This window comes from Passer domesticus, chromosome 15 (assembly GCF_036417665.1).
Source record: "Passer domesticus isolate bPasDom1 chromosome 15, bPasDom1.hap1, whole genome shotgun sequence".
Lineage (NCBI taxonomy): Eukaryota > Metazoa > Chordata > Aves > Passeriformes > Passeridae > Passer > Passer domesticus.
In genome coordinates this window covers 9,937,560-9,961,744 of record NC_087488.1, presented here as the reverse complement: position 1 = coordinate 9,961,744, position 24,185 = coordinate 9,937,560, and the positions used below count along the sequence as shown (strand labels likewise).

At 39.6% G+C, this 24,185-nt stretch overlaps 1 protein-coding gene and 1 long non-coding RNA gene across 7 annotated transcripts in view; one reads left to right on the top strand and one right to left on the bottom strand.

Moving 5' to 3' along the window:
• CYTH3 (cytohesin 3) overlaps window positions 1-4,767 on the bottom strand; it is a 48,781-nt gene extending 44,014 nt beyond the window's left edge. Inside the window, exon 1 of the mRNA XM_064389905.1 lies at window positions 4,503-4,767. Within this exon, the coding sequence (XP_064245975.1) occupies window positions 4,503-4,533 (31 nt within the window). The 5' untranslated portion in view covers window positions 4,534-4,767. The remainder of the gene's footprint in view (window positions 1-4,502) is intronic.
• A 200-nt stretch (window positions 4,768-4,967) lies between these two features.
• Window positions 4,968-24,024, top strand: LOC135281219 (uncharacterized). Of its 6 annotated transcripts, none has more exons than XR_010347933.1 (5): window positions 4,968-5,151; window positions 5,364-5,565; window positions 8,107-8,212; window positions 15,836-15,957; window positions 17,578-24,024. It is a non-coding gene; the product is annotated as an uncharacterized LOC135281219 (long non-coding RNA). The 6 variants fall into 6 exon arrangements; XR_010347931.1 differs by having other exon boundaries at window positions 4,968-5,212; XR_010347934.1 differs by lacking the exon at window positions 4,968-5,151 and adding an exon at window positions 13,001-15,332 and having other exon boundaries at window positions 5,219-5,565.
• Window positions 24,025-24,185: the final 161 nt, after the last annotated feature.

The following is a 24,185-nucleotide window of genomic DNA, read 5'->3' as shown; positions in this document are numbered from 1 at the left end:
TGTGAACTGCAGAATATATATCGTGAAAATCACTGTGCTGTCTCACCTCCTGCATCCCTTCAATTGGTGAAAGCTCTTGGAACTCCAGTGATATTAAAAGATTGCAATATCCATTTGGTAACAGTGGCCCACGGGGAGCCCACTTTCATGTGGCTGTTACTGTGACTCCCAGCTGTTGTTCTGCAAAATACACTCAGTTCCTGCCTGTAAATCCTACAGCCTTCTTTCCCAGCTGCAACAGCACAGACAGATGCTGTTACAGGCACACTGCTCCCCTAAATCCACAGCGTGCTTACATTGCTGAGCATGTCACCAAATACCATTATATAACAATACATCAAGTCTGGCAACCAACCACCCCTGGAAACTCTATCAGCAAAAATTTCACATTTCCTTCCAAGTCACAGCTAAAAATATCAAACATTAGGCTAAGAAAAACTTAACAAGTTACTGCAATTAACAAACACATTTTCTGATACCACCAAAAATAACTATTATGTATAACATAAATGATAAGACTTTGTTACGACATTTTTTACTGCAGTGGTAACAGATTAAATTATTTTGGGCTAAAAATTAAGATCCTACTGAGCTGACAGGTAATCTGAAGAAATATGAGATTAGTTTAGCATGAAGAAATATCTATTTAGCAAACAAGAGACTCAGCATGCAGCTCTGCTGGCTGGCAAAAGAACACAAAAACTAAACTACATAAATAGACTATCTCTGTATCTGCTCTTTTTCACTCCCAAGAACCAAGCTGAGTGGTCAATCCAACACTCAGGTGCATTTTTATATTCTTGGGATTTCCCCAAAGTGCTATCTAACACTACAAGCCCTCCTCCAAAGGACTTTTGGGATAAATTTTATTTAAAACTACTGGTACAAGTTATCCTCTTTGATGAGTAGGGAGTGAAACATACTTAAAGTTCTTCTGCACTAAAACACATTTGTTTATAATAAAAGAAACTCAAAATAAGGAAACATGCAGAATTTGTCTTAAATACAAAGCAAATGTCTATAATCATGAGGAGGCCTTATGGCTTCTGGTATCTTTAAGGTTTACCTTTGAAAGGTATTACAACATGGAAGGAAGAGATGAGGCTGCTCATATGAATATATACTTTTATTCTATTTTAAAACTTTTTTCCTAAGAAAAACCTGGGTCATTTGTTACATTTAACAGCTTTTACCTATAAGTAGGTAACTGTTTTGCCTTGCAGAAGAACAGAAGTCATCCAATAAGCCTGGTTTGGCAGCAAATCCACTCTCCTGAGTCCTCTGTGCGACGATCTGGTCTCTTGGTGCCTCTCCTAATGAAGGACTGTCTACATTCTGTGCTCATCACAGACCCAACGTGCTACCTGGCACCATGGCTGGCGAGCACAGCCAGCAGCTAACTGAGCTTGGCAGCCCAACTGCTCTATCCCAGAAGAGCTTCGACATTCAGAAATAAAGCACAGAGTTTGGGGAACAGTAGGGAAACCTCAATGCCACAATTAGTGCTGTAATTTGATCTATTTGTCAAGTAGAAGCAGGACTTCAACCTTCTGGCATGTCTGTTTAAAGCCCTTTGTAGAGACAGTGTAAAACAAACATACAGAAGCTGGTAAGTATCCAATCGAGAGGATTCTATCCATTCTAGAGGAATGACACAAAATTGAACTGGGGGGACTGAAAAGCTGCTGGATGACTAGAGTCAAATTCAGAAAACAAACAGGAGCTCTGTCCTGTGCCTGAAGCACTGACTGTTTATACATTTTGACCTTTCACAGAGGATCACTCGCTCCCTGTGTGACCACACCAAGAGCACCATTGAACGCGAGGGTCCCGGCCACTGGCACCGCCACCTGCGAGCCCGTGAGAAAAGCCACTCAAATCACACAAGATGTGGTTTTAAACCAACTGGGGAGAGGGAGGAGGAGAAATTTCCTGCACTAAGCAAACCACAGAGATATTTTAATCAGGACACAAAAGCAAGTTGAGCCAAACACCAACTGACTCGGATCATATCGCATCAATAATCCACGCACAGAGCTCCTGCTGAAATCAATGGGAGGCTTGTGTGGAAGTGGATTGTATAACATAAATGCACGGCCCTGTTCAGGGCTCCACATACAAAAGAAAAGGAGGTACTGAGAACAATTCCCTCAATTAGCATTTCTCTTCCATCAAGTGCTCCTAAAATAATAAATGCTAACTTTACACAGCTCTGTTTTCATTCACAGTTTTTATCAGAGGTGGTAAAACAACTGACCCCATTTGACAAATAAGAGAACTGAAGCATAGGATGCAAATCAAACTGATGAGCAGCGCAGCAGGCAGAGCTGAACTGGGAATAGCAGCTTACCTTCTGAATCACACTTTAATGTCCTAGATATTTACATGCTTATCTAGCTCAAGTCTCTAATTAGGGTGACTCTGTGCAGCCCTTAAATAATTTTGCATACTTCCTAAAGTACCTGTGCTGAGTGATAAGCTTAGCTGTAAGAGTTTCCCATTCAATAATGTCAATTTTATGAGGATTTAGAATGTCCTGCAGAAGTTCAAAACACTGGGCTGCCCTGGTCAGGCTCCAAAGGGAGTCTCATTGCTCAGGTATCACAAGTCTCATTACTCAACAGCAATAAAGAGTTTTAAAACAGGCTGTCAAATCCACACGTTTCCTGTCATTAAATAAAAAAGGGGGAAAAAACCCAAACAAAATAACAACTTGCCAATTCATTAGCTAGAAGCAACCTAACTAATCCTGGTGTTCCAAACTGACAGCAATCCCTAAGAAAAAGTGAGACTGGGTCTCTATTCAAGAATAAAGTGCAATACTTACAAGTCAGAGTAAAATGTCATATACACCAATTGCAAAACAAAATTCCAGTCTCACTTGTCTGTGATTGTTTTACAACAATACACTATACTGTAGTTTGTCCCAAAAAAGCAACGTGTTTATTAAAGCGATATTAGCTTCACTTGCATGCTAGAGGTACAAATCAGGCTTCACATATAGAATTAGCATCTAGCTAAATGCAGACTGTGTCATCCCCAGGTCCTGAGTATTTGTCCTCCAATGCAAATCCAACTCTGAAATGTCTAACATCTTATGGAAGATTAATTCAGCAATATGTCCACTTTCTAGTTTACATTTCGCACGTGACTGAGTACCATATTACACAGGGTTAGTGCAAATAACAAGCATGTTCATTTCCCTTAACTACAGGTGCAAGTCCATAATACTGTGAAAATAACATATTTTGAGTTAAATGAGCTTTCTGCTCTTTACAATTACAGTGTTCAACTGCTTTCAACAATAACTTTTCAGGACTAGCTCGCTTTGTCTTTTGCTTTCCTTTTTCAGATTTTTTAAAAGAGTTAAGTCTGTCACTGTCAAAAAAAGCAGGAATGCCTGCTAAGAAATGGCCACATTTCCAACCCACTGCTAGAAGAATTATTTTTCTGATTCATCATAGCATTATTTTTTCAAGTTGTCAAAACAAACACCACACCCTCTTGATTTCCGAGTTCTGGGTAATTATATTTAGAATTAGCAAGTAGCGCGCAACTATTAATCATACAATGCTTAGCCCTTACTTTACCTATTTAGAGATCAGGCAGTGCATTCAAAGGCAGCCTGTTTAGCATCAGGTTTAAGATATACCCTCATCGCTGCACTCTGCAGCAGCACGGCACAGACGGGCACAGACACACTGAATACAGGGCAGGCCATGCAGTCGATCCCTCTGCCCCAGGGCAGGATCAGCTCCTGCTCAGCCACCATTATCGCTGATGATACACAAGAACTGGTTATTTCAGGCAGCAGCTTTACACACGCACTCACAAAACACACTATAAATTAAAGGAGGGAAGCGTGTGGCACGTCTGCAGTGCCTTAAACTGGGGCAGCGCGCAAGCCGGTCTGCGAAAGGTAAAAAATACAAATAAAAGCTTCCCCAACATGCGAGTCCAGATTTTCTAAAAGTAGTATCTAGCAAGGTTAACGCCGCTGCCTTTGGAAACAGTTCACCTTGTTTAAACTGGCTGAACCACCCCGTGATTATCACCGAGCCTCCATTAAGATGACACACACAAACAGAGCCCTCGCAGAGCTCAATTACTCTTTTCCCCGCTCCTACACCACCAGACGCGTACTTTTTCATATGGTGCCCCTTCCCCTCCGGCAGCGGAGGAGCAGCTGCCGCAGCGAGCACGGGGCTGTCACGGCGGCGGGGCCGGGACCCGCCTGCCATGCCCTGCCCTGCCGCCCCCGGACCCGCCGCGCCCCGCCAGACCCTGCCCGGCCGCGGGACACAGAGCCCCCATTGTGGCCCGACCCCTGCTCGCCCGCCCGGGCACTGCTCGGCAGCGCCGACACAGCGGCTCGGCTCGGGGGCGCCGGGCGGGACGGGGCAGCACCGGCGGCCGCGGCGGCTCCCAGGGGCTCCTGCCGTCCTGCCGCCGGCAGCGCCGGCTGAGGGGCCGCGTTCTCCCCACGCGAGCCCCGCACTCACCGCCGCCACCTCCGCCACCCTCTTCGTCCATGTTGGGACCGCGGGCAGGGCGCTCCGCGGCGGCCGCGGCTCAGGGAGGCCCGGGGCTCGTTCCACTCGCTCGGCGCCTCGCGGCCGCTCCTGCTCCTTCCCCTCCTTCTCTTTCTCCTTCTTCTCTTCTTCTTCCTCCTCCGCTGCTACTACCACCGCCGCCGCTCTCTGCTGCTGCGCTCCGCAGCCCCGTCCCTCCCCGCCCAGCCCAACCTCAGCCCCGGCAGCCGCCACCGCCTCGGCCCAGCCGCCCGCCCCTCTCATGTGACCCGCGGAGGGGAGGCGGCCCCGCCCGGCCCCTCCGCCGCCACCCCCGCGCCGCAGGGTCGCGACCAGCGCCGCGCTGCCCGTCCCCCTCAGCGCCCCGGCCGAGCCCTGCTGCGGAGCGGAGCCTCCCGCCTGCCCTTTGCGGTGTTCCCTCCCCGGCAGGTCCCGCACGGCGCGGCCCCGCAGCGCCCAGGCCCCTGAAGCGACTTGGCCGGGGGCTGGCGGGGGTCGCCCGGGCGGTCGGGAGCGAGAGGAGCTTGGGCCGAGTCACTTGGGCTCGTGCCGGCTGGGGTCGTATTTGGGGTCTGCAAGAGCTAGAAAATGTCTGCAGAGCCCCTGACTGTTTTTGGAGGTCTAAAGACTCCTTTGGGGGTTATAGAGGGAAGCGGGGGAGAGCGGGAGGAGACTGGAAGGTGAGGGCTGAGATGGCCTGAAGCACTGCAGTGAGGGGGGACGAGGTGGGTTGAAGTCTCTGGAAAAGAGCCCGAGACACCTGATGTTTCTGCATGTTTTCTCTTTGCTCCTTGTTCTTGTGCCCGGTGCTGGGTGCTCCCCTTGCCACAGGGGTCATGGAGAGCCTGGTGTAGAAATGGGACTGTGCCTCATTGTGTTGCTGAGCATTGTCTGTGGGTAACAGAAAGGACTCTCCTGCTTACTGCCCTAGGAGCCAGAGCATCTGTGGCATTTCTTTAGTCTTCAGTAAAGATCTTCAGTGAGTTACCCACCATGGGAGTCGGGATATCAGCAGCCTCCAAAGTCTGTAAAGGTAAGCTGAAGTGTACTGGCGCACATCACTCTTCCTTCCTTCCTTCCTTCCTTGGCACCGCCCCTTATTATTTTTTAAAAACCATTCGTGTCAAAATTTTATTCAGAAAGGAAGCTGTGGGAGGAAAAGGTCAGCCAACAGGAAAATATCGGGTTTTTCATTTTCCTTTTGCAGGCTGGCATGGGACAGAGCACCGTCTAGGAAGCTGTGTCAGGAGCACTCACCTCTTGACACGGCTAATAGGTGGTTATTAGAGCCCATTTTGCTGAGAGCTGAGGTTTGCCTCTGACAGCTGCTCTGGTGATAAAGTTTTACCTCATCTAAAAATCATAAACCTTTAAAATACTCCTCTTTGTCTTTCATATTTGAAATTAAATATTGTTACAAGCTTAGTAAGTTAGTTATAAAAGGATATGATTACATAAAACAGAAGCATCACCTTGGTAAGAGATTTATTTTGAAATTATGTCTATAAAGTGCCATTAAAGGATGGCTTAAAATAAGTCTTAGTACAGATGAACTGACAGTGGGCTCTGAATATTTTTGCACACTGAGCAAACTGTTCATTTACATTAGTGGGGAATCTGGTTCATGAGAAAAATTCTAATTTTATAATCAATCACAGATTGTTTGCTCTTATTTAATTTATGCTGTTTTACACCTTTATATAAAGTTCCTTCCTTCCTTCCTTCCTTCCTTCCTTCCTTCCTTCCTTCCTTCCTTCCTTCCTTCCTTCCTTCCTTCCTTCCTTCCTTCCAGAATTCTAGTCCAAAATAAAAAAGACTAATCACTCATTCTAATAGCAGGGGGGAGTGAAGTGTGGAGAACAGTCCTCCTCCCACCCATTCAGTGCAAAATTCCTCTTCACTGCATGAAAGCAAAACTAGTTTTAAAACTCTCCAAATTAATAGCAAAGTGAAAACATATTTTTTGATGCAAGGAAGATATGAGAAATGTCTGTCCTAGTTACAAGTGACCAGTTGCAATATTTTATAGAAACTTATTAGTGAAATCTAATTTCAAACGCATGAGGTATGGAAAATGCTCTTTATTATACCTTCATTATTAATTTGAACAGAGAAATGTTCAGTGTTTTGCTGAATACTGTTGGAACTCTGGAATATATATCATTTAATACCTTCTCAAAAAGAATCTCTTCTTTCCAGTCCTGCTTTAGTAGAATGACTTATTAATGATACACAGTACAAAAAAGTACTGAAATTATAGTGTTCTCTCCAAGGCCGTGTGTCTTCGAAAGGATGGCAGATATTCCTTAAAACATTTTCATTCATGCTGTGTGTATCATCAATGCACTTACTTTTGTATGGGCCCAATCCTACAAGTGTTCTAAACACAAAGCTGTTAATTCTGTGTGCAAGGTGCTTTAGTGGACAAAGCTGTTCAGTCTATACGTGAGAGGTGTCACAGAAACTTTTAGGACCAAACCTTTCACTCTGTTGCTTCATTTTCCTGTGTATAAAGTAAAGCTCATGTCTGGCTGTAAGCCTAACTAGGTCAGGAGTAGATTTTTTGAAAATGTGTAAAATCAAGTAAAGAATTACAGTCACGGTTCTACTTTGTAGCTATAGCAGTTCTACCATAGCAGAACTCCTCCCTGGTTTTTGGCAATTCAACAGTAACACCACTCTCATTAAATACAGGGTAGTTCCTTACCAACAAAGGTGCCAGGAGCAATACAGGTTACAATCTCAGCAAATTCAAAGACAAACTCCAATAAATTATTTCCTGCTCATGTGGATAATTTTTTTCGCATTTTTGTTTTCTGGAATTTTGACCATTCTTCTGTTTTGAAGTTCATATGAATTTTAATTTTTTTCTTCATATTACTGAGACTTTCAATCAACAGTTTTCTCAGGATTGCTTGGATTTTTTTTTCCTTCTTGCAGTGTCTTCTGTAGGCTTAGGTTTATTTTTACCACCAGTATGTTTTGCCAGTTTCATATCCACAAGTCTAAACTTCTGTGTTGGAAGAACTTTGTAGTGTGTCATTCATGTAAATAATAGTCTAATAGAAGGTCTGTTGAAATTATTTTCAGTGGAAAATTGGGCTTTCTCCAAAACCTGCTGTTGGCAGGGTTGATGCCTCAATGATAAATGTGGTTACTTGCTGAATTTTCAGGTAATATACTTTGCCTTTTTTTTTTTTTTTCTGTCCTTCTTTGGATAGTTCAGTAATTGTTTTGATTCAGTTTCCACTAAGAAGGAATCTGTCGTGTCATTTTTCATTTTAAGAGTTGAGGAGCACATCTGTTATGGCATTTGTCCCTATGCAGAGAGTCAGTGAAGACAACTGAAACCCTTACATCACATTTTGTGGTCTATAAAGCTCATTAAATATTAAGCCATTCCTGTGGGTTTCGGTTTGAACCAGATTCCAAGAGCAGTGAATGAAAATAAAAATTTTACGATTATAGATTTCATAAAGTTTTTATTTCTAATCAAAAGCATGAGCTATGAGGATGTTCACAGTAGCATTGTATTCAAGCGTAATGAATAAAATTCTGAATTTTCTCAATGCAGAAAGAAATAAAGTAACTGTTGGGCCATCAGACTGGATGTCAGTACCAGCCACAGGGAGATGGAATAATGCTCCTTACTGTTGGAAGGAAGACTCACCTCCATGCAGGTATTCCTGGTTCTTTAATCACTCACTTGCAAGTCTGGCTTAGTGTGATTTCTGTTAGATTTGGTAAGATGGATAGTTGCCCTGAAGGAAAACCGTTCATCCTAGAGACATGAACATCTGTACAGTCTTAATAACACATTCTTAGAGAATATAGATCTATACCAAAAATATAGATACATCTTAAACAATACAGGTGTTGTGCAGTGTTTTATAATCTAGAATTGATTGGTTGATTCTGCAGCTTGCTCACATAGATGTCTCCCATTTTTAGGAAAATGGTACAAGCATTACAGTTCCTAAAACAACATCTTGTTGATAGAATCACTGTCATTAATACCCAGCCATTGTATTAAAGAATACTTTTGTTTCAAATCTAGACAATCAAACCATTTTTATTTTTTAAGAAGCATGGCTTAATAGTTTCCATGCAGAAAAGTCTGAGACCATCAGCATGTCCTTTTTTTCCCCTAGTTCTTTTGGTTTACTTTTTTTTTTTAAATTTATCAGTACTGGAATAATCTAGAATTCTTAAACCCCTCAGGCAAACTCTTTGAGTTCCTCTGCCTGGCAGATGGGATTTAGCCATGTATTGTTTCTTAAAATGTTTATGTTGTCACACTTATCATATTTTTCTCAGCTGGAAAAACATTTTTGTAGACAATCCTGTTTGCTGGTTGTCCCAAAGGTTTTAAAAGTGCTTGTACCTTTCATTTAGGCCAAAAAAATTTTACATGCAGGTATTTTATATTTCTTTGGGGAACATCAAAGCTAAAGCTTAGCAAGTCAAACATCTTTTATGAATGGTGCTTTTTTGTATGGATAGGAAGCTAGTTCCATTGAAATAGTCAAAACCCCCAAGAATAAAGGTACGTCTCTTCTAAAAATTTTGCAGGGGTTTCTCTCAGATTAACTTTGAAATCATATCCTGAATTTTATTTGCAGTTAAATTCCTACATATTTGAGGGTTTGTGGGTTTTTAAAGATTTCTAAATGAGCTTTATCTACTCCTAGCATCAAATATTACTGGTTTTGGAAGGCAGTGCTTGTTTCCATTGTGTAACACTGATAGGGCCACTTGTGAGTCATTGAGGAAAAAACACCAGAATGTCCCAAAAACGCATCAAAAATTGCAAACGTCCACCACCTGTGCAATTCTTCTGATCTGAAATACACTTTGCATTAGAACTTGTTCTACCTGTATTAATTATGCACAGTACTAGACACAAGCAGGATGCTTTCTAGTATGAAAGCTGGGCCTAAAATAACAGAAAAAGAGGACTTGGAGTCAAAGAACATGGGCTGAAACAGATCACGAATGGAATTTTGCATGAAGCTGGAGAGGGTTTTTCTATCTCAGGAAAGTGTAAGAGCTTGATGTAAATTAACTCTCAAAGGAGAGTGTGCTGATTAAGGCCAGACTGTTCCCACCCTGAGAAGCAGCCACAGTCTGAATTCCCCTCTGCTGGCTAACTCCGGCTTGGCATGGTTAGATGTGTTCTCACATACCACTCTCCAGTCCCAGCAAAGCCTGGGAATTTAAATTCCTCATTCATCCTACAGTGGGAGCTGCAGCCAGGCTGCAAACCATGCATGAATCCTGCTCTGGCTGCATGCACATGGCAGCAGCTGAGGGATGGGAGCCCCCACAGTTCCTTCTCCCTGCCTGAAGAAGCCTCCTCAGCCAAGTCCCAGTGTACCAGGGCTGGCATCCCCTGGCACAGGTGGCAGCCAAGTGACAAGCTGTGACACACAGTGTTAGAAGGGTCACACCAGGTGCTCTTGTTGATTCACCAGTGGGTGAAATGCAATGGCATATCCCCACATGAGCTGGCTCAAATCTTGCTGCTGGCTAGTCAGCAGTGCACAAATCTGGGTTTAATAAATATGGAGCCATAAATTCAGACAGGAGCAGGAACTGGCAACTAATGATTTTGACTTATTGTGGCCTCTGAGCTGTTTGTGCAGCTGTTCGTGAAGCCATGCTGTAAATCAAATCACTCAATCCAGATTTTTAAGGTTCTGTCTAATCTAATAATTTTTAACCAGAGTTGTTCCATTGATTAATGGACCCACAACCAGTTGCATTAGCACAATTGCAGCACTGGTAGACTGTGACACACAGATGGTGTGGGAAGAAGGCTGTTGGATGGTAAGCTTGTCTGTGGGGACAATATCCCTGCGTAATTATAACCTTACTCTGAACCACAGACTCTCTATTAATTTCACTTTCTGATTCCTTGTGCTCAGCCCTTCTCAAACTGAGCCCATACTCAGGCTTACATGCTAGTTACATCTCGTTTGGGCAGTCCTAATCATCTAATGGTAATACATTCATCAAGTGTGAACATGTATTTGCATTTCTCTCAAGGTTAGTGAGCTATGAGTTACAGTGTTTAGACCAGGATTTATCCTGCCTTTTTACTGGCAGCAGGAAGACAGATGGTATCAACTCTGACATAAAACCATCAGGAGGAAAACCACTCACCAGTCCTTGTTTTTGAGGGTTTTGGGTTTTAAATAACTTTGTACTGCCAAGTTGAATTTGTACAAAGAATTTCATGCCACATTGCCATCCAAAATTTAAATTTATTGCATCATGAAATTGCAGTTATATACTGCTGAGAGTAGGCTTTCAGCTTCTCTAATAGGTTATTTTTGAATATACCTGTTGAGTCTAGGGAAAGGGGATGATTCTTTGTTAAAAGGTGATGTGTAATATTTTAAATTCTTGTGGTCTCTAGCCAATAAAAGTTCCCGTTTATTGTAGCTGTTGCAGTTAGAAATAAACAAATGGGTTCTTAGGCAGAAAAACATTACTGAAATCCTTACCCTCTCATGGTTATGTGTACTGTTTTATACCTTTCATATCCTCACAGATGTAAGAATAATCCCATACAGATCTATACCAAATAAAAGGTTTTGGCGTTTTCTTACCATAACTGAAGTGTACTTTCAATTTAAAAAGCAGATCCTCACCTTAATTGTCTTTCCCCTGCTGTAATTCTCTTTATAGTCTTAAAGAAATAAAAACTTTTCTCTAGGCACAAGAAGATGTTAAGCAAGGGAGAGTCAAAGTTAAAACTTGGCAAGAGCTAAAACAAAGAATTTTTCCAAGGAAATGGAGGAGACAGGTCAAATTAATTCCTTATGTAACTCCATTTACCTCAGTACAGTTACAGGAAGGATGAATTTGGTACCTTATACCTCTGTGGTCAGAAGAAGATTTCTGGGATCTCAATCAGCACAGTATAAAATAATAATTCTTAAGAAACAGAATTGTAATTTAAGTCTGGTAGAAGTGTCCTTGTTATTTTTAGTCTATTAATATGATTGTAAAAGAACAATAGGTCTGCAGAACAACAAAAAGAGGTCTTCATAAAAAGATTAGTACATGATGATTTGTAGCTTACATCCTTGGTAACATTTTTTTGTGGGAAAGAGGAATTCATGACAGACTGCTAAAATGGGCAGGGACAGCAGGGAGAGCTTCTCTTTCTTGTAAATTCCAGAAGCTTTTCCCCAGTTTGCTGCATTGCAAATCCAACTTTTTCCCTCCAATCTCATCCTTCTCCTCTGAACACCCCTAATTCAAATTCTCCTTTCCCTCAAGATTGATCGGGCTCCACTGTGTGTGCAGGGGCCTCTGTGCCTTCTCTTTACTGATGAGTTTTTTTTAGATTTTTCTCCTCAGGCAGACATATTCAGCCCTTTGGGACAGATAAAGGAGAGATGTTTAACCTCCACCGTAATTTCTTTTCAGATTTTAAATTTCAATATGTGTAAATTTGAGATGCTTTAAAATAATGCAAATTCACTGTGAGAGCCCAGCCTTCATATGCCAATCTGTACTAAGTGTAGCTATACCCAGAGATTATTTCCATTTTAAAACTTTATTATGAAACATCATCCTTGCCTCTCCAGCCCACTGCCAAATTCAGGAAATACTTTTAATATCAATGTTAAGATCTTTTAATACAGTAACATTAAAGCATTCATATAGTGATTAGTGCAATGAAATTTAAGTCAACAGTCTGTCTTTTTTATCCTTACCAACTTGCTACTATCAGTTTTAATGCAGAGGAAAGTATCTGTGTATACAAGCATATAAAAGATGTGAAAATACAAAGGCATTTATTGAAAACAGACAAAACCAGGAAGATGATAAAATAGCAGAAGGAAGTGGCCTCACATATAAAAACTTTTGCTTTGTATAGCAGAATTTATCACTAAAAGCTCTGGCTGGCAGATTGCCATGCTTTGGACTAAACAAGGAATGTAACATTAAAAAAAATTGACTTAGTGTACAAAACACAATAGAAACAACAATGTCCTACAAAGTTATTAAATTAAACATTTTTTGTTTCCTTTTAATGTGGATCTTTAAAAGTGGTGTTATATTTTCAAATAGCAGAAATCTTATTTGCACAGATGCAGGCTCTCCTCTTAAGGATGTCTGCATTGATCACTGTGCCATTCAGCAGGATATATGAAATTCCCAAATATCCAAATTAAACAATGATGGTGGAGCTATATTTTGAAAGCAAATAATTTTATTTCAAAATACTGGAACTATTAAAGCATATTTTATGAAAAGTTACTCACTTTACTTCGGTTTTAATACACAAAGCTGCTTAAGAAAATGTGGACTGCTCAGTGTTTTCACACTGGATAAAGAATAAGTTTTTTAAACAGACTGTGTTCTCCATTTCTTTTTATGTTTGTGGGGAAAAAATGGAAAACATTAGGGAATAACAGTACAGTTATGCCTGAAAGACTTTCACATTGCAGTCTTTGAAATCTGCTGTTGATGGAGAACACTTCAAAAGCAAGAGAATCTGGGATATTTAGTTCAGTTACTGTACCAGCTGAGAACAAATGAATTCTTTTCTGCAAGGATGTTCTTCCCCCTGGCCTGCTAAGGCCTGTGTTCTGGTATTCCTGCTGGAAGTGGCATCCACCAGGACATGGATAATGAGCACAGCTGAATGCTCATGACTAACGAAATCCTGCCCCTGCTCTTTACTCTGAAAGGCTTTTCCAGAGCTCAGCAGTTAAGGAAGACTCCAAACCTGAAAAACAAGATGGCAGATAACTGCAATTAAAACAAACAGATAATTTTTTCAATGTCTTAATCACATTTGCAAGATAAATACACTGCCAAGTACTAGTTATGTTCTTAAATATTGTCTCATTCACAGTTAAAACCTTTTCATCTTGTTGACAGGAGTGGTTATCTCCTCCATACATGGAATCATTCCATGAAGTATTTTTGTGTTTCTTACATTTGAATCTCCAGTGTCCTGAGTGCTTCTGTGGAGTTTCCATATTTACTCTCTACAAAATACAGTTGCCTGGTAGTTCTTTTTCTAGCTGCTGCTTTTTCCTGAAATGGTTTGGATTTACTGCATAATTTGTACAAAGCATTCTCTTCTATGAATGTCATTTTAATTTTGTTTTAGTAAAGCTGGGATGTTCTGACATGAGTTAAAAAGAGATAAATTCTTCATATTCTTCAGCTAAAATAATGAAATGCTGCCTTGAACCTATTAAAAATGAGATGATATTATTTTTATTGGATTATGAAATTGCAAGTAATGACAGATAAATGCAGATAAATCAATATTCTTAGAAATCTAAACTGCTAATCAGTAGAAGATGTTACTCCAGAATACTGACCATAGGCAACAGCAATGAGTAAAGCAATATCTTTATCACAATGGACTTTTGGAAGGTCTGTACTAATTCCGGAATAACACAGCAGCAAAGAAAGGTGTGCTTTTACCATGCTTAATGCAGCACCTACAGCTACACACTTGGTGTGTGTTTCCATTCTTTCTACTGCACTTTTAATCATTTATGGAAAGCACTTAGGAGTATATCCTTGATCTAAACAAGCAGATATTAATGCATGTGTATGTTTATATTGAAGTGTTTATATATAGTTACTACATGCAGTCAGGAAAACTGCAATTTCATGTTTTATGTTAACGAAATGGTCTTTTATCTCCAAATCACAATATTTGAGGTGTGCTGGGAGCATGATGAGCAAAAGGCTCCCTGAATGCTGCTGCAAAGCTGGTTGGACATCCTACCTTGGTTTCAGTCCAGTTCTGAACAGAGGCCTGTCCACTCACATTCAGTCACTTGGATAACAGGAACTCTTTAATTTCCTTACAGGGCCCCTTAGTAAAAGTTTAGACACAAACTCCACCTTTGAGTTTGGAGTCTGCCTCCATTGTTAAAACAATGCCTCCTCCCCTTCTGCTAACAATCAACAATTGTTTAACACTTCTGTAGCACTTCTTTACCATGATAACAACAGCAACTTTCTGAGATGTCATTTAACATATATCCCTGAATAATTGATCAAAAGTAGTGGATAAATATTAAAATTATGTTTAACTGCAGCACAGACCCAGCATATCACAAATGAACATTGTGTAGCTGAGAAAGGAAAAAATTAGAATGTAGTACTCCAGGAAATAGAAAAGTTACACTTCCTTATCATAAAAAGCTTTAATAACCTTGTTAACAATTACTTTGAGCAGTTCATGTGAGAATGTCTAAGATTAAAAAGCAGTAGTGAGCTTAAAGCTGTGTAAAAAGTCTTATCAAAAGCTGTTATCAATTTAATCATTCAAACAAAGTAGCAAATGTTACCATTTTATAAACTGGAATTCCAAAGAGATTTCTCTAAGAAGACCATCCATAGGCTATAACTTTAGACATGATGTATTTTATTATTATAATAGTCAGATGGCAAATTCTGTCTCTTTTCTCAAGATAATACACTTAAAGATGGCTGTTCTGTGAAGAGTACAGTATTTGGAATGTATGCAATAAATTTCAAGAGCCTTCAGGAACAAGATATTGTCTCAGTTTGAATGGCTGGGAAGATTCACATTGACTCTGCTGTGCATAGGGCTGTACTTTTAACCCAGGCTAAATTTAATGACATTCCCATAAATCACCAAGTCCAGGCATTGTAGCTCAGCTCACACAGGCAGATCCTCAGCTCCAGAGCTCTGATTAAGTCAACAGGGCTAGACATCAGTACTGATCTTGTGTGATTGGATTACAGGATTGGAGCTGTGATTTCTCCTACTGAAACCACTCTAAGGTACTTACACAGATAAATGCTACTATCAGATTCCTTTTCTTGTTGATTACACTTTCTGAAATGTAAAAAAAAAAAAAAAGAAGAAAACAAAATGACCACAAAAACAAAAAAAACCCAACCTTGCTTTCTCCATGTAGCATTGTGATAAGATGCATGTAGGGCTGGAAGGACAACAGAAATACCTCTAGGGGAATAATAGTAAAAGTGTGATTTTCCTTTTCCACAAAAAGTTTGTAAAATATTTGTGCTTTTTTTATTTTCTCTGAGCCCATATCCACTTAATCCCACCCTCCCTATGTGATCTGAACTACTTAACAATTTCTGTTATAAAGGAAAATCGTGTCTAGGTTGCTTCCTGTCTCAAGTTTTAATTCATACCTTCTCATCCCATGTTTCTGGCAAAATAACCTATTGAATTAAACCACTAATATGTTCAAAACACTTTTTTTTAATTAGTTGGTCTTTCTGTTTTTTTCTCCATGAGTTTATTCCTTGCCTCTCAGGTTTGTATGTTAGGTTGAGAGGAGTCACCTGTGTATCTCATTATCTTACCATGGCTGGAATATCTGCTAGGAGGCAGAAGAGCCCTCCCAGGCAAATCACCTGCTGAATTTAACAAACACATGTGAGTAACAAAGATTGACCAGAAATACTGTCACTTATAAAAACATTCTTTTATACTGTTAACTATAGTTAACAATAGCCATATATAAAAGGGACAGTGCTGTTTCAATAGAGTCCTTCAAAAAAAAACACTTCCTCTGTGATGAAAGAGAAATGCTCAAAAATCCATTCAGGAATACATACAATTCCTAATGAAAATATATTAGAATCAACTGTAAATTGAGCAAGTAGCAAAAAAAGCTTGATGAACTCACTGTAACAAAATATCCAGTGATGAAAAGCTTTGCAGACTTCTGCTTGCCAGCACTGGCAAGGATGTAGTTTAGCTAAATAGAAGGAAAGCAGAAGATACAGCTATCAACTGCAAACGAATGATTATAAACTAGAAAGAAAATGTGAGGAAGAGCTCTGAAAATTATGATTGACAGTGACAACACAGACCAGACAGCTTTTATTTTAAGCAACAGATTGTTGGGAACATACACCGTATATCAAAGTGAAGGACTTGAAACCTGCTGTAGTCTGTACAGATGTTCTCACTCAGAAAGCAGCTAGAGGGAACAGAAGATAAAAGAAGGCTGTCCAACTTCAAAAAATGTTTGAATTTTCATTCTGTTTTGACAAGTTTCTATGCTAGTCTCTGATTTTCAATGTGGTAGAAAATTCAGCATCTACAAACCTGACCTAAAGTAAGAAACACCTGAAGGGGTACAAACGAACCCTTAAGAAGGTGCTATACCACATCATGAAATGTTTTTTGTTGTTTTAATCTTAAATGCTTTTATATTGAAGAAGACAAAAATTGGAAATGCTGTAAGTGTTGTAGCTCTGGAGCAGGTCATACGTGCTTGCAGGCAGCATGCAGTACCTGGAATGCAAGGCTAGGATCTGAGGGGCCATTTAGGAATCCCTGCTGCAGAAAAGATTTTTTCTTTATGATACAAAGCAAGACAGGATTACTGAGCTCAGAAGGGTTATTTGTGAATAACTTCCAGCTAAAGTGATTAAGGGCTTCAGCCACTAGCCCCAGAAAAAAACCAACAGAGAGCATCAAAAACATCCTGCTTGTCATTGCTGCTGGCTTTTTGTTCAATGAGCAAGAGGTCTGTGTTGGTTTTGGTCCTTTGCCCTTGGGGGCACTTTTAACAAAACATAATACTTGAAAGAATCCAAAATGTGTTTGTTTTTTTTTTCTTTTCTTTGAACTAGGAGGTTAAAGATAAATAAAGGAGTATTTTGATATGTCTAAAAAATACTTGTGATAACAAATAGACAAAGCACTTCCTAACGTTTAAGACTTAGAAGTGCACTTTACAAACATGCCACAGTTCTTGATAACAAAAACCCCATCCAATACTTTTTTTTAATGTAAGGTAAAGCACTCCATCCTGTTTTAAAAAATCAGCTCTCTAAGAAATGTGAATATCTTCAGCAGAATCTTTGGTACTTGTGTTTGGTTTAAGGTTTTGGGGTTTTTAAATTTTAAGCTGCTATAATATCTGCCAGAAAAAGCAAGAGCCAAGAAATGTACTGAAGAGATAAATGTTGTGATGAGTGTAAATTGGTAAGAAGTTCCTCTGGCAATCTCAGATTTGGGCTTTCTTTCTTTCTTTCTTTCCAGATTTCTCAGGAAATTTGGGCTGCTGTCCAGATGAGTTGCTCTTACAGAATTTTACAGTATGAGATGAACAAAGAGACTACCACAAAGTCATAGGCCACCAATTTAAATCCGACCTCAAAGCATTTCACATCCTAATAGGAAGAGATTTGGATATGCAGAGTAGCATGTCTATTTCTGAGTTTATTTGCAAAAGTATTCAGAGTTCCTTAACATTGCCCATTGCAGGTATCATGCCCAATTCTATAAATGTATGTAAAACTACTGATAAACCATCTGAAAGTGATGACAACATGAGTAATTAAGGCTGTATCACACCACTGTCACAGTGAGTGGCTGGAACATCAGGGACAAAGGTTACAGTTTCCTGTTTCAGGATCTGCCATACAAATTCCAAAAGCCATGAGGAACCTACAGTGATGTGCAGGGAGCACTTTCTTAGCCATGGAGGTCTAACCACATGCCAAAACTTTACAGAACTTTATTAGATTTATTATATTCGGTTTTTTCCTCTTTCCTTTTTTTCTGTTTAAATGCTTGTTTTGAGGGACAATATAATCTCATAATAACAATAACATTCTTCCTCAAAACTACTACTTGTGGCAGCAAGGGATCCCCAGACCAAACAAAAACTAAGTTTTTTGAGTCTAGAATCAAAAGGTCACCTGATAGCAGCTTTCAGAAGAGAGATCTCTGAAGGGTGAGTGGCTCCTGCTTAAATGTTTTTTAATGTTCAACATTTAGCAGAGGATACATGTTTATTCTGCTCCCTTAATGGGAATATTTTATTCAACGGAAACAAAAGCTCTGGAGTATCTGTTAATATCATGGTGATTTTAGCTGTGCAGAGAAATACCCAGCAATGCTTGTCCTGGATGATGCCAGAGACTTGCTATGGCCATTACATCTATTTACCATGGTCTGCTTTCCCCCTTAAAATGAAGCTATGCTGTAAGATTGGAGCTAATGAAACTAGCCTTGAGTTCACATACAGGATTTTCAAGGTCAAGTGCAAGCATTGAGCCCTTTTATCCTCACAGAGGTTTTAAATTTGTTTGGTTTCTGTAAACACACATCTCTCAAATTGCACCTCTGGAAAAGCCATTCCCTGACTTCACATTGTCAGAAACACAATCTCTTCAAGTACAATTTATACAGTGGAAAATCGGAATGAGAAGCTCCAAAACTACCTCTTGTCTTTTAAAAAAGATTTTTATTTCTGTTTTTAAATAGCTTGACAAAACCCATCCATTGGTACTCTGAGTTCAAATGTAAACAGTTACAATACATTACTGCTGTGTATTGATTTTGTACATTAACCTATCTGCAGTGACAATCCGTAAGACAAGGCAAACTGAAATGCACTGAACTAAGATGTACTAACAATGCCATAAGTGAAAATACTCCAAAGACTGATGTGTAACTCCCTCCTGTGGTGTGAGTGAGCAGCTTCGTCCTCAACAGCTTCTGGCAGCTTGGGGAGCACTGCTGATACTCCAAAGTCTCTGTTCAGGTTTCAAGTCTACTCTGGAAACTTCTCTCCCAAGTTAAAAGTGTCACAATACATTTTTAAAATACATACAAAGTTGTAAACATCTTTCTCTGGAACAAAAAAATAAATGGTTTGTGCCAGCCTTCTCCACCTCCCACGTTGCTATAAAAAATAATAATTAAAAAAACAATAGGGCCAAAGACCAAGGCCATACACTAAAATTGTTCTGCAGGGATGTCATCACAGTTTACAGGAAGTACTGAGTATCAGCATTGAAAATTAGTCACCATCAGATAGCAGAACCCATTTTCAAGAAATGGTTTCACTCAACTTCAAGTGATGAATCAGGCACTGAATATTTGATTTCCCTACTTTTAAGAACAAAAGCTTAAATTACATTTAGATATTATGTTTGATAATAGCTAAAATTGACTGCAAACAGAAAATTAAACACTGATGCTTTTGCAAGTTTGGGGTTTGACCACTTTTGCTGTCAGGTTTATAACGATCTTCCATGAAGAAGGAAGGAATTTCAAAACAGGCTATACATATATTGAGATCACACAAATAAAATAGACCTTTTCAAGGCAGATTTTCTTTGTGGAAGTCCCTCTGGTCATTTTCTAAAATGTTTTAGCTTTTACGTTTATTTCACCATTAACAATGAAATAACCATCTTAGTCTGAATCTTGTATCACTACTTCCAAAAATACTAAGATAATGGAGATATTGGGATGCAGAAGAGGATTACTTTCAAAGTACAATAGGATTTGCTCTTAGCAGTGCAGGCTGGTAAAGGATAGCATTATTCTTGCACTTCTGAATTTATTATTCTTGTTTTCACACTGTCAGGAGATTGATATCTATGACCTTGTAATTTAAGTATGACAGTTAATCATAAATATCAGTACTTTTATAGGCAACATTTGGTTTATTTTAAAGTTCTAGCAAGTGCAGCTCTTCCTTGAGGATTAGAGGCTCTGCAGTCTAAAAAGGGTTCTCCCCCCACTCCCAGGTACTGGCTGTGCCTCACAGAAACAAGTGGCAGAACACATTCTGTGCACTCTTAGGGGGAAAAAAAGTTTTAAAATACTAATGTACTCTTTAATGTACTCTTCAATTTTTTGAAAAGTTACACTAAGTTCTAACCTTAATGTATTTTATAAGCCCCAGATTCTAGCTGCAATTCTCAGCTGTCAGAGGTACCACATACTCAAATGAAATATTGGATTTTAATTGAAGCAGCTGTTTTGAAGAGAAAAAAAAGCAGAAATGAGTCACGTTGACTACATATTGCTCTGTCAGTTCTACCACCTGTCATACACCCTAATGAGACTATGGACTCTTACATCTCTACATGGTTTCTGTCAATTTGTTGTGCATAATTAATTACAGGACAATGTTTCTGAGGTGGAACAAAATATCAGCATATGTTTATGCTGAGAAATTATAGGGAGAGAAATATGTGCATGACCAGGCCATAAAAACAAAAGGAGCAACCTGACAATAAGATTATGTATTAGGAGAGTACATACAGGCTTGCTTCTTCCAAAAATTAAATGTGTATACCTATAAGGGGCAAAGGTGGAGAGAAGGAGAAAGGAAGCAAACTTTGGCAAAGTTTAAGAAAGTGCTGTCTTTACAGTCCTAATAATAACTTCTAAAAAAGAGAGAAATAAACCACAAACAAACAGCAAACCACCAAACATCAAACAACAGCAAAACCAAACCCAACACTGAAAAAGCAAAAGGCTAAAAAATGTCTACAGCTGGGACTGTCCCCTGTGCAGGATGATTCAGACACAATAGCTGAGATTGCACTGGCTAAAAACCACAGGGAGAAGTAACACCACCATCTCTACTGCGTTTTGCACTGCAGGGTCAGAAAGTAAATAAGCATTTGCAAAAGCATCCCAACATCATACTGTGGTAAAACACTTTTTATCTTCATGCAGAGCTCTGTGCACACATTTAAAAGTATATTTTCTTTTCATAGCAGTACACCACATAGTACATTTTCACTCAAATGTAACTTGTAGGAAATTCTCTTAATATTGAGTATTTTCTTATTTCTTTTCTATGTAGTGCAGGAAGGATCTGGACACTAATCAATGAAATTTTAGATAGCACAAGTTGTTTAGTAGAACCCTGACATTTTGCTTAGAAATAACCTCTTCCTAAAGAAGGATGAGAGACAAAAATACAGAAATATGAAGGCAACTCTTGGTTGAGTATAAAGGTCCCTTACCCCTACTAAGAATGTTATTTTTCTGTACTGTAATAATCATCTGAGACAGCCCTAACACATTAACTCAGGAAAGTTTTCCACACTGGACATAGTGAAGCCATGAAACTCCACACAAACTGGTTCTTGGCCAAGACACCTTCCATCTTTTGAGATGAGTTAATATCAGAACATCTGTAGGAAGAGAACAGTGGCCTAAACCACATAGTGTTAGATTTATCTATAGTTTCAAAGGATGGATGCCATCCTTCAGGTTCCTTATTCTCCCTCCAGACAGGAAAAGCCATTTACACATTGTCTCAGTCAGGGCAGGCAGTTCTGTTAGTGCAAGGACAGTGCTTTCAATCCATGGCCTCCCCAGGCTTAAAGTGCAGTCTGTTACATGAGATTTTAACATACCAAACTATGCTTTATTTGAATTTCAGAAGGAATGTTCGAGTTAAAATTACCTTTTAGGTTTTAAGCAATAAAATTCAAGGCAAGGTACATAAACTATCTTAAAATGGATTAAATCCACTTATTTAAGTATTCTTTGTATCTTATGGTAAATATACATATAATACACAACAAACATCCATCATTTCACTTAGCTGTATTGTATTTAAAGTGATCCTGTAATAAGTGATGAAAGGCCACACATTCAAACAAGACTTTGCTTAAAACAGGACTGTATTAGCTGGACTGTGATATGTAACACAATTCAATATTCCAAGATCTCCTCTTCCATAGGCTTGTCATCAATAAGGAGAAAACCCTTGGCACTCTGCTGTACACACATTTAAATTCCAGTTTATTGGTGGTGTCTCTCATGTTTCATGCCCTCCCCTCTGAATTCACCATGAGAAACTGTGGTTTTATGCTTTTAGCTACTCCTCTTGCCTATTAACCTGACAATCTCACCTACAAGTTATTGTGTAGAACTATGGTTCCCAAAACATGTAGTTCCCAAATGACATACAGCAGAGAATGTTCCAGGCCAAACCAGTCAGCTGCACAAACAAGGTCTCAAGTAACAACTGCAGGTACAGCTGTGCCAATTGATCCTTTGTACAGAAGTCCAAGCACTGAATTTAGGGTGCAGGACTGTGTTCATGCACACCTTAAGGCTCACCATACAGGGAGGGTATGGCTGTACCTGGGGAGCTGCATAGAGATTTAACACGGAATTGCACAACGTTGTCTTTAGCAATCAAGCCAGCTTAAACAGGCTCCAACCCCTCCCAGCCTTCATTCCTCTGCCCTCAGCTCTGCCAAGTGTTTTTTTGGGTCAAGATACAGGCAGACAGCAGCTTAACACTGTAACTCCAAGCACAGACATTTGGAGGAGTGGCTGTTTCTGGTGTTCTGGGATGCCAGATCCACATCACGTCAGGAATCTTGTGCCTCTGCAACACCATGTGTTAACCTGTGTTAATACCACTCACTGCAAGGCTGATAAACTACAGCAGTGGAGATGAGAGTGGATGGCTTGACTGAGAGGGAACTGCTGCTGTCAGAATAATTACTTATGATACATAATCCAGTATTATTTTTGGGTTTTCAGTCACTCCAGGACAGGTAATTGCACAGTCAAAAGTTAAGCAATCATTTAAATGCACACCAGGGAAAAGTTATTTTCTAAATTAAAGAAGTGGCTTTTCATCTCTTTTAGCATCTGAAAGAAACAATCAGCCAGTGGGGATCATGAAAACACAATGTTATCACTTAACATAAAAAGTAATATATCTTACTGATAATCAGCATCTTATCTTCATAATCAAAGACTTCTCTACACATGTGTGCTAACAGTTCAATAACCACCACACTGGAAACTACTGGCTTTCCAGCTAAGTTCAGTTCAAACTAAATGCAACATCACTTCCTCTCTTTCCAAGATGAAGCAAGACCAGCTGGCAAAAAGGATACCTAGTGTGTGAATCACTGGCATGGATACTTAGTGTGTGAACCACTCTACTCCACTTTAAGTCCTCACTTTCAAGTCAGAGTCAAGGGGAAGCTGAAAATGCATCCTGACCCACAGCAATACCTCCCTCTTTATGTGAGCCTTTAGAGCACATTAAGCTGATCTACAGCAACGCCCCTGCTGAGAATTCTGGATGTGAAGTTCAAAGTTTGACCTACTGCAAATGAGTTTCTCCACTGAAGTGCCATCAGGAGCCTGTCCCTCAAAATTCTATTCACCAGTAGCTCTATGGATTCCAGCATTCTTGCCCTGTTCTTTGGCAATCCTCATTATCACAAGCCTATCCCAAAGCCAAAGTCAACAGGCCCAGAAGCTATTACTGTATTTCAGCAATAACAATCACTCTTTCAAGGAAAAAAATTGTTTTAGAAAGTTGTTTACAGTGTCTATGGTAGCACAATGAAGCTCACAAGGTATCGTTAAATTAGAGCAGTACCATCCTTGGAAAGGAACACTGCTGAGAATTATGCTGTATTGAACACCACCCTCCCAACAGCTTTCCAGTTCAAAGTTTTAAGGATTGATACATCAGTTGCTGTTGGATTCAGAGCAGGAATTCAATTCTACAACAAACAAGTTTCATTGGAAATGGGTATAAATAGTAGTAGCCAGAACACTCCACTAATACAAACTCTATATAAAACAAAGATCTGTGCTAATCAAATTGAGTTCTAGGTTAGTGTTAACAGCAGACCTGCAGAAGTCTCAGAGTCTGAAGATTATGAAGTTCTTTACACACAGATGCAGCTATTCCTTACAAAAAAAAAGTCCCTATTCTTCCATCAGCCAGTTTAACTAGCAGTTATACAACTACAGTTTTTACTTCAGCTAATTCTTACTAAAACCTGAACTGTAACCTTGTCTCTTATTTTCTGCTAATATTAAAAATAGTCGTTATTAAAATCTCAGTA